Source organism: Gavialis gangeticus, unplaced genomic scaffold, assembly GCF_001723915.1.
Source record: "Gavialis gangeticus isolate Ggan-Ray unplaced genomic scaffold, GavGan_comp1, whole genome shotgun sequence".
Lineage (NCBI taxonomy): Eukaryota > Metazoa > Chordata > Crocodylia > Gavialidae > Gavialis > Gavialis gangeticus.
In genome coordinates, this window is record NW_017729022.1 from 161,607,611 (window position 1) to 161,618,192 (window position 10,582).

The 10,582-nt window shown below is 41.5% G+C and overlaps 1 protein-coding gene across 1 annotated transcript in view; it reads left to right on the top strand.

The window, feature by feature from the left end:
• The window catches only part of DTL (denticleless E3 ubiquitin protein ligase homolog), a 32,206-nt gene extending 22,328 nt beyond the window's left edge, over positions 1–9,878 (top strand). Inside the window, exons 13-15 of the mRNA XM_019516429.1 lie at positions 1,844–1,982; positions 7,247–8,097; positions 9,209–9,878. Of these exons, the coding sequence (XP_019371974.1) occupies positions 1,844–1,982; positions 7,247–8,097; positions 9,209–9,313 (1,095 nt within the window). The 3' untranslated portion in view covers positions 9,314–9,878. The remainder of the gene's footprint in view (positions 1–1,843; positions 1,983–7,246; positions 8,098–9,208) is intronic.
• The last annotated feature ends 704 nt before the right edge of the window (positions 9,879–10,582 follow it).

Sequence of the window (10,582 nt, forward strand, 5' to 3'; positions counted from 1 at the left end):
ATGTAAACTCCCCCCCCCCCCCCCCCCCTCCCTCCAAGGCTTGTTACACTGACAGGTTTTGTTAATATCTGTAGTAGATACTTTGCTGTCTGGCCACTGATATATTCTCTCTTCCATCCTTCTGTGTACACAAATGTCCTTTCAAAAAGGGATATGTAATCTTTCAATGTGAATTCTAATTCAAAGCTAAATCTGAACCAGTCCACACCAGACCATCTCTTCGCAAAGCAGAGTGACCCTTGATTAGCATTTCCTCAGTATGGTCATCACTAGAGGGAAAGGCTTTTTTGGAATGGGTAGTGGGGTTAAGGGACTAGCCTTATTCCAAATTAGGAATAAGCCTGAAAAGTCCTAAAGTGTCATGTTGGCAGCTTTAGTTGCATCTATCCCTGCTGTTAATCATCAGCTAGTTTCTCTAGGTAGAGAGAGGACTTCTGTTGAGATTTGGCTAAGGAGAGGATAGCAGTTTTGAAGAAGTTTCATGCGGCACAGAGAGATGTAAATTGAGACTGGTAAAGAGAGATACAAATTGCCATATCACATGCGGTTCTATATAAACCGGTAATCTGACCACGGTAGTATAAGGGAACAGATAAACAGGGCAGTAATCTGCACTGACAAATAAAGAGAGAAAGGCAGATAAGGTGTTGTCCATCTCACAGATGCCCCTTGCCCAGTTCTAAGAGCAACAAGTTTTGACTTGGTGCAGAAGAGAAGAGAGAGCCAATAAAGCAGTGTACCTTGAGGTTTTTTTCAGGGGCGCCATGGGATGCCATGCAATGTTGGGACTGTTAGGTGTGTAGAGATGATTCACAAGATGAACCAAATGATTTCAAATAAGAATCCATAGGGTTAAAAATATTCTGACCAGTTGTAGTCTTTCTGAATTCTTTGCAACAGACAAGTTACTTTAATATTTTTCTGTAAAAAAATGAGTGAAAACTAAGAGCTGGCAGTTTCTGAGGGGTGACCTGAGTCCAAAAAGGTTGAGAACCACTGCAATAAGGACTTGAAAAGAGTCGGTAATGAACTGCAGGCAGGTCAGAGGATCTTAGGTACAGTATCTTATAGGGTGTAGAGCATTTTATTAATAGATTTTATTAGTGGTACAGAGCATTTTATTAGTTGTGTAGAGGCCAGACAAGGCAGTTTACAGAGACTGTCAGTCACACTTCTTCCTCTTTATACTAACTCCCAACATAAGGAGAGGAGATCAACAAAAATTCAAATATAGATTAGGCCCGTTCCATTGCTTGTTTGGAAGAAGTTTGAGTTACTATAACATCTCTGCCCCACCTAAAGCAGGAGATGGGACCAAATGACTGACAAGGACTCCTGTTGATGGAATGTTGCAAGGCTTGTTAAGGCTATGCTCAGTGACATGACCCTTTTTTTTTTTTTTTATGGTAATCCTTGTTGAAGCATCATGTTTCTAAAACGCTGCAAATGTTTGTCCCCATCCAAGGACCTGGGGATTAAAGGAGTGCTGGATATAGATGCAAAATGTTGAGTTCAAGTCATTTTCTGTATCTTGAATCCACAGCATTGGGTTGGTTTGGGGTTTCTGCTTTGTTTACCAAGTTACTGAAGCTTCAATAAATAAATGCTGTGTGTATTGGCACTTCTGGCATAAATGCCTGTCTGTCACAGAATCTTTCCCATCAGAGAGAGTTAAAGGGAAAATGGCACCTTTTTCTCTGTGGAACAGTGGTTGAGCAAGGTACATCTATCTCCATTGGCAGTTCCTGCACTCTCAACACTCTGTCAGGATCAGCTGCCTTTTAAATGGACTTTTTCCAAGGACTGAGGGACCTGGTCTTACATGCTCTGATTTATACTGTAGATTGCCACGTGTTCTGATGACAACACTGTGAGAGTCTGGCGCTTAAATCGTGGCTCTGAGGAGAAGAACCCAGCATCTGATCGTGTCAATTTGGTGGGTTGGGTCTGTCAGAAGAAACTGGATGAGCAGAGTGCAACAGGTAAGACCCTTAGGTGATTTTGTCCCACAACACAGGGGTATTCCCTGTGCTGGCCTTGGCTGCTGGCCTTCACATCTTTGAGCTAGGAGTGCCCAGCCTCGCTCCATTTCTGTCTGTAAGTACTCTCACTACAGACTAAAGGAGCTGGCCAAGACTGTTTTTGTAGTTATGCTGCTGCATGCAGGATGTTGGCCTTGGATGCAAGGCAGGTATTAGTTCATACAGTTTCTTGAGCACTAGTAAATCACTGGACACAGGGCTTTGTAATTGCTGTTGTCAGACCCTACTCTCCCTGAGCACATGAAAGTAACAGGCAAATTTGAAAACGCTGACAAATGAATTTAATGCATTTCACTTTTCTTTTGAAACTGATGAACATTTTTAGCACAGGTACTCTACAAACATTGTCCTGACCTATATAGAGTACAAACTATGCATGATATTAGGTCAAGAGCCAAAAGACCTATGAGTAACCATATAGTTCATTGGGCTGGGCCCCAGCAGAGTCAACAGCGCTTCAAGCCATTGTGATCCCATAGCTCAGCACTGCTCAGTGTATTTGTGTACTCCAGAACCCTCCTCCCCTTCCCAAAGGATCTATTTGCTAATTACACCCCCTCAATCCCCCATGACTGGGTGTTCTTATCATGAGTCCTGCCATCCTCCAAAAAATTGTTTGCAGAGAGATGCAGGACACCCTGCTTTTGTTCCATCGCCTGGAGGGCAGGGCCACACTACTCTAACTATGCATGGCCCACACTAGTCATATGCAAGAGGCTTAGGGAGGGGGTGACAGGGATTTGGGGTGAACTGTTTTGGGACCCCATTTGATGTTTAGCAGACATTTTAAGGCTGGTGAAGAAACAGGAATTACTGGGAATGGGAAAGAGGCACAGATCATCTACAGGAGTGAAGAAGTCGAAAAGTATGCAATGTAGTAGCTAACCGTGACTTGGAAAAGAGTCAGCACTGAGAGGGACTGAGTGCAATGGTCACTACCATACATCTTAGTCATATGGGCTACACTAACCTAGCCTTGGGGTCAGTTCCCATCGGTATGTTTGCCGTATGTTTTATAATCCTGCTCAGCATTGGCTGCATTTTAATTAGTTTCATAGTTGTTTTCCATTACTAAGCTCATGCAGCTTTTGACAGCAGTTTAATGATATACAATGTATTTAATGAGGCTTCCTTATGTGTAACTGTAATATGAGTACCTGGGTGGGGGACCTCATTTTATACTTGAATAAATACAGTAGATCTTTATTAACCACAGTAACAGTATTAGGGTTAACTTGCTGGGGAATAGCAGCTAAAGGCAATAGGGTCTAATGTTTGCACAGGCCTAGTATTCTGTCTAATAAAGGGTATACAAAGCCTTGGAGCTTGGAAATTTTTCCTTTTGCCCAGCAAGATGAGTTCCACTGAATAGCAGAGTATCTGCTTGTCACAAAAGCAAAAACTTCCTTTCTATAGGATAGAGTAACTTTCCAGCATTGTAGGACTGTGTGCAAACATGCTTATAAACTCCTGTATCTCAGGAGAAATGTAATCCTCAGTTGCATTTGCTTTGCTTCAAACTAGTGTTGTAGCACACATCACAGTACACTTTTACTGCAAGCCCCAAATCTTTGCAGTTTGGTGACTGCATGGGTCCATTTTAGAGATTCTTTTGCTGTTCACATGGAATATATTCATAGATATTCCAGAATAAACAAATAACTGAACACAGTAATTTTTCATTCATCAGCATGTTAGCACTAGTTAATAAATACCATCCCCTTTTTGAGGGTGGGGGATCAGAAAGACTGTGATGTGTTAGAATTGGGAGACACCAAGTGTGTTGAGGATGGGCGCAGAAAGGAGGACCTGAATTATAAACACACTGCTGGAATTCCCCATCTAGTGAAATTTAATGTTTCACCATCTCTAGCACTTGCTTCAGCTGTTCTGAGCTGCTGTCGCCTTCCAGAAGGAGAGGTGATTTTATGATTTTGGGGTGTGCCCACATTGGAGAGGCCTTGAATCAGACCGCTAACACAATTTGTGTTGAATTTATATTTACTCTTCCACTGTTGTATGACAAGATGAAAAGGGGAAGGAACAAACCCACAGAAAATTGAAATAAGAAAAGCTTCTTTCTGATACAGCTTTAAGACTGAGATCAAAAATGACTTGGCAGTGGCTGACCAATGTCATTTCCTGTGTTGCTCCATCTCCCTTACCCACTTTCCAAATGAGTTTCACCTTCACAAATGTAAATACAACTGGAAAGTTTCCTAATCCCCCTTAGTGGGATGACATTAAAGATAGCCCTTGCCAGTGCTTAACTGTCTTTCAGGAAACAGGGAGGACAATAGATGGGCAAATGCCAGCTCGTTTCCCCTGTTGGTCCACCTGCATACACACAGACGTGCACACACTCTCTCAAACTTTGTTTCAGTGAGCTGCTGAGAAACCATTTTACATTTTATTCCCAAGGAAGGAAATCTGGACATTAGTCTAGAAGCTTGGAAACCAAAAGCAACCTTTATGCTGTGTCTTTACAAATCAGGTTTGGCAATTATACTAGAAAAGATATCATTCCTCCTTGTTTTCTCTGTATTAGAACAATCCAAGAGGAAAGAGGAAGCACACAGACTTTGCAAACACAACAGCAGGCTTCCTGCTGACCTTGGCTCTTTGAACACAAAACACATGCTGTTAGAGTACGGGATTTATCTGCAAACTGATTTATAGTTGGCTAACCAAACTGTTTTGGAACTGCCTGGATGAAAGTTCGGTAGCGTCTCACCCTCTTACTTGGAACAAATTGTGATGTTGTGGCTGTGTGCAGACTGCTGGCCTATGCTATTAAATGTAGCAAGCACAACTTCCTTTTCTCTGGAACGTAGGTGTGTGATGGATTGCTCTATACTTGTACAAAACAGGCTTTCCAGAGCTGGGCTGCATCTTGAATTAGTGATGCTGGATTCTGGAGATTTAAAATTCATTTTCTAGAGCAACTTTAGGCGTTCTTCTGTTTAACTGGATACTGTTAGACCTGAACAGTATTCATTCGATGACCAGCTTGAAAGGGTGCTTGTAGATTTAAATAAAATAGCCTTGTAGAATGCCAGTTAAGTGGAAACAATAGCCATGGACAAGACTTGTTAAAGGGTTTGAATTCTGAATGTTTCTGAATATTTTTGGTTTGGGTACCAATTCCTGTAGAAAAGGTTGGTGTTTGTATTCTGGACCCAGCATTGGGAGGTTGGCATTAGAGTTGCAGGCTCCCTTTCATCATCCCTCCCACCAAGCACATAAATTAAGCTAGCATTTTTTTTCCTTATGCAGGCAATCCAGAGCATGTCTTTCATACTGGGTTATATCCTCTTTCCAGAGATTATGCCAGTAGCAGCAAACCCAGTCCCCCAGTCCCTAGTTTATGAATTTGTAGGTAATCGCAGAGGATTGGGGCGGCTGAGATTTACTACCCCTCCCTTCCACTTTCAAAATCTTGCATCTCCAAGCACAACTAATTCTCTAGTTAAGATATAGTCCTGGAGTGCTCATTAAGGCAAAAGGCAAGATCTTATTAAGGTAAATTTAAGGTCTTCATAGAAGTGACCATTCTATAAATTCATAATAACCTGCTACTAACTGGACTAGCACATTTCATTGGGAAAGGAACATACATGCTTTAAAGTTATTTGATGCATTTGCATTGGGATCCAGTACTCGATCTATTTTTCTCCGATGCATCAATATTTGTATTTAAAGTACTGAGTAGTAATATAATCCTCAGGAAGGATAAGAATCAAAAGAAGCTTTATATGGTTTGCTACTGAGAGATTATATAGGTGCTTACACTATACAGGTCTTACCAGCAAGAACACAGTTCTAAAGAAAAAGGCAGGTTACCTGCACTAGACTTCCCATCATCCTAGCAAAGTACTTTACAACATTCCAGCTGACTCTGAGAATTAAGGGTTTCAGATTATAAACCACTTGTATGCAGAAAATGCTCAGAGTCCTCTTGCTCCCTGTAGAAAACATCAAGTAGTTAATGTGATATCTTAATGTTATATCACACCAACATAAGGCCAAAAAGATTCCTTCAGATGTACATAATTTCAGTATCTACAGATCTTGGACAAGCAACTAGTGTATCCTTTTCAGGATACCTTTTTGTAAACATTTAATCTGAGATGTAGCACAGAGATCTATCATCAGATTTCTGGTACGTATTAAACAAGTTATGATTCACTTTATAACAGAGGTATGAATTCATTTGAGTAGATGGATTTAAAAACAGTATTTTTCCCCCTCTCCAGCATGGCTTGTGACTTCTGTAGCCACTGTGCTAGATGTCCAAGTCCATTCTTTTCTTTTCAATTATTTGTCAAAGCAGCATTTATTTTCTCTTGGAAATTTTCTTTATACAAGATGCAGGAAATTCCTAGCATGACATTTTTTACTTTAAATAATTAATTGATGCCCTGAACCAATTTATCCTTGCAGAAAATTCTAGGAGAAGGACTGTAGAAGCAAAGTATGATCTCCTTGTTTTCTCCGTTTTGCCATTTTTCCTGGCCTATGACCATCAAAGCTGTGCTGGGACTCAACTATGTTGGAGAGCATTCCACTCTAAGGCTTTATCTATATTATAGCTACCTGTGGAATCTGACCATCTCCTGACCCAGTTCAACACTGTCATAAATTGTAGATAGCTGAAATCTAACTTTGTCCCCATAACTGAACTCTAAAGCCTTTGTCGGTTCTGGACTTTAAGTGAACTAAAAGGACATGGGTCATATGTACAGTATGTCTAATTGTGCTGACTGGTGCCTTGGTTATAGCTGTTGTGGACAGGGACCCATGTAACATCCTCTGGATTAGATGTGTTTTCATTTCTTCTCAGCTCAGGGGTGCTAGGTAGCAACATTCTCAGACAAGATCAGTGATCAAAGTGTTTTTTTAAGCCTTCTGTTTCAGTTACCTGATTGCAGTTCACTTAAATGGATATATCAGAAACCAAATAAGCATTCTCTGGGATGGGATTTTCAAAAGCACTCAGTGTTGGCCTAACTCTGATGCCTTGACATGGGTGAGTGTTAAGGTGTTTAGACCTAGAGGGGCCCATTAGAGAAATAAATCAGGTGCTGAAATCAGAACCTCAGGGTATCCAGAGGTGCTCCTATTAAGGCTTACTTTGCTGCTGCTATACTACATGACTTACCTGATTTTATTTTGTTTTCTTTCTTTTTTTCCTCTTCTATCAGGACTGCCAGCCAGCAGAGAGAATACTCCTGCCAAATTCCCCATGACTGGTAACCCTTGTACTTCCTCACCACGTCAAGCAGCTTGTGCTCCAAGCTGTTTGGGTGACCTTCCTCTTTCCACCAATACTCCAACATCCTCTCTCAAGATCCCAACAGCCAAGGCTCACACTCCAGCAAAGCAAAATGACACTACTTTGGGTATTTCTCCCAAACAAGCATCTTGCTCCAAGATGTCCATTACCCATTGGGTTACCAGGACTCCATGCTCTTCCCCACCAGAGACTGGAATAAAGACTCCATCTCCAAGAAAAGCTCTGACAGATGTCACGCAGAGTGTCCCAGAGGCCATTTGCACTCCCAGAATACCCCACTTGCACTCAGTAAAGCGAGCCAAGAGAAGACTTGAGTCTAGCAAGGAAGATCACCTGGGGCAGAAGTGTCTGAAAGGCTGCAGCTGTGTGACTGAGTTGGACCCAATGACTAAGAAGTCCAAACTGAATTTGTGCCTTTTGGAAGCAAGTCATAAGACTTGCAGTGAAGACTGTCTGTGCCTTGCTGAGTTGAGTAGTAGACTTGAAAGCTGTAGCCAGAACTCAAAGGAGCCTTCTCCTCCTAAAAGTCCCCTTAGTCCAGCAGGCTTCCAAACTCTTCCTTTTCAAACCTCCTGTCAGAAAATGGCTGACATGTCAAACAAAGAAAATAGTTCTCCTGAAAAGAAGGATTGGCTTTCTGCTCTCAGGGAGAAGTTAAAGACAAATAAGGCCAGGAGCCAAAATTCATCAGGCAGCAGCGCCCCCTCCTCTCGGACAAGGCGACAGGAGGCTGTGACCGCAGTCACTCCTCCAAGACATGTAAGTAAGCAAAGCATGGTTACAGCAGCAATGAAAGGGTTCATCTCCAGAGCCCATTTTCCCTTTGTAATGTGTGTATGTTTAGCTTCCATTTGCAGGGACCTAACTTCTATGCATCAAAGAGAGCATTAGACCCCACTAGTTGGGAAGGGGGACAGGGCAGAAAGAAATGAAATTAAATCTCTCCTAACAAGCTCCAGTTCTGTGTCCCATACAGTGTAATGCTATTATCCCTCAGTCCTACTCATACTCTTAGACGTTTAGAATTAGGATTTTCATAAAATGGCTAATGTTGCCCATTAGAACGTGATCTGGGACCAAAACTAGCAAAGGAATTCTTGTTCTCAGTAGGACATTGTCATTTACTTTTTATAGCAGAACTGCATTGTATCTAGGTGGCACTACCTCACTTGGCAGATCTTGTGCTCACATGTATGCACAACCACATCTACCCACTTCAGTGACCTAAATTGACTCCCACTACCAAGAGGGCCAACCCAGCTTTGAGTTAAAAAAGCTGACTTGTATTCTAGTTCTTGCATCAACTGTTTGTTACCCAGTTGCGGAGCTGAAGTCTGTGGAAACCCCTGAAAAAGAGATTGCGCAAGCATTGGGGGGCAAAAAGTGGCTACAGAATCCCTGCCACTTGTAATATGCATGTGCACAGGCAGGAACACAGCTGGACAATGGTATCTTCGGGTGAGCTTTCAGAGCAGCTAACAATTGGCATGTTGAGTGTGAGGTCTTTCTAGCATGCTACAGGGTAATGGAAACAATAGATGTGGAATCCCCTGATGCCTGCAGTTTCCAAAGTCCAGTTTTGGAGTAGAGCTGAGTCTTGTGTACATTGCAACAATCAATTCTCAGTCATCAGTTTTACTAACTTTTTAATTATGCTCTAATTTGAATTCTGATGCTAGAAAATAACTTGAGCTACAAATTACACATCAGCTTGTCATAATGACTAGGGCATGTTTGGGCAGTGTGTCTTACAGCATTTGGGTTCATACAAAGGCTTAAGGCTCTTGTGTGTGCAGCATTAGTCTAGTGCTACTAGATGGTGATGTTCACTGCCATAAAGGATTATGATTGACTCAAATCTCTTTCCTAGGTTGCAGCTGATCCAGTTCCCATGAGGAAGATTTGCACATATTTCCATCAAAAGTCACAGAATGACTCAAGGGGTGCACTGCAGCAGAACCTTACACCTGATTAGAGACACCACCAAGACTGGATTTTGAAACTCTGAAGGAGGAAGGCGCTGGGATTACATAATATGTTGTTGCCCATAATAAAATGAAGTTGGACTTATTCTCTTGTTTTTAAAACTTTTATAGCACCAAGATTAGTGAAGCATGAAACACTTAGAAGATGTTGATTAGTGGAGGTTGTATTTCATTAAGCTGAAGTAGGTGGTGCACTTTTAAAATCTGTTGTGTTTGAACAAGCCACTGAATTAGTGCTTTTCACGCAGTATTGGGGAAACCTAGTTATCTTTGGAACAGTATCTTGGCTGTGTGGTATAACGTAGTTGCACAGTTTCAGTTTATATTATGTCTATTTTTTAAATCTTCTGTACATAACAGTATTGTGCAAAACACACTCCCTTTTTAGAGGTGCTGACAGAAATGTCTGGAAAAATTATTCTTGGAGATAGACTTGAGCCATTGTTTCCATGGAAGAGTATTTCTGCTAATGCCTGTTGTATAGCAGTTTCTCCTCTTCTAGCAAAGACTATTGTAAATGTGACTTATTCTTGTAAATATAGAACTTTAATATTCCAGGTTGTGTGTCTGTCTTCAGTTTTCTCATGGTGTATGTGGAATCTGCAGTATAAGGGAAAGATACAGCACTGTATTTTCTCACATACAAAATGCACCTTTTTTCCAGATATCAGCTGCCAAAAAATGAGATACATAGTATAAGAGAAGAAATACAGAAACTGCTATTACTGTATAGTGTATCATAAACCGCTGCATGTAAGGTGGGAGGGAAGGGGAAAGTAATGTTGCCTCTTCTGCACTGGGAGCAGCAGAGTGAGCATGTCGGGCTCCCTAGCTGCCGCTACTCAGTTTCTTAGTGATACTTGCCAGTATTTTCAAGGAAAGATCTCCTTTTTTTTTTTTATTCTGCATTTCAAAAACGAGGTTTGTATCTTTATTCCAGGGCATGTTGCATTTGAGAAAGTATGGTGTATCCACAGGTGCCTTCATTCTCAGACCCCCCAGTCTACAACTTTCCCCACCCCAGAGTTTGCTTGCTTTGAGATGATGGATGTCAAGGCTGGAAATGGGGACCATCAGAAGTTATCAGGTTCTTAATCTACCCCAAACCAAACTGTTTTTTGGAACAGACATTGTAGAACAGCTAGATGCTTAAAGCCCTTTTATGCAGGCAGCTGTAATTAAAGGGACTAAACTTGGTATGAAGTTGGAGACAGACTAAAAAAGCATTTGCTAGCTCTAGGTGATAGAGTTAATGCTTT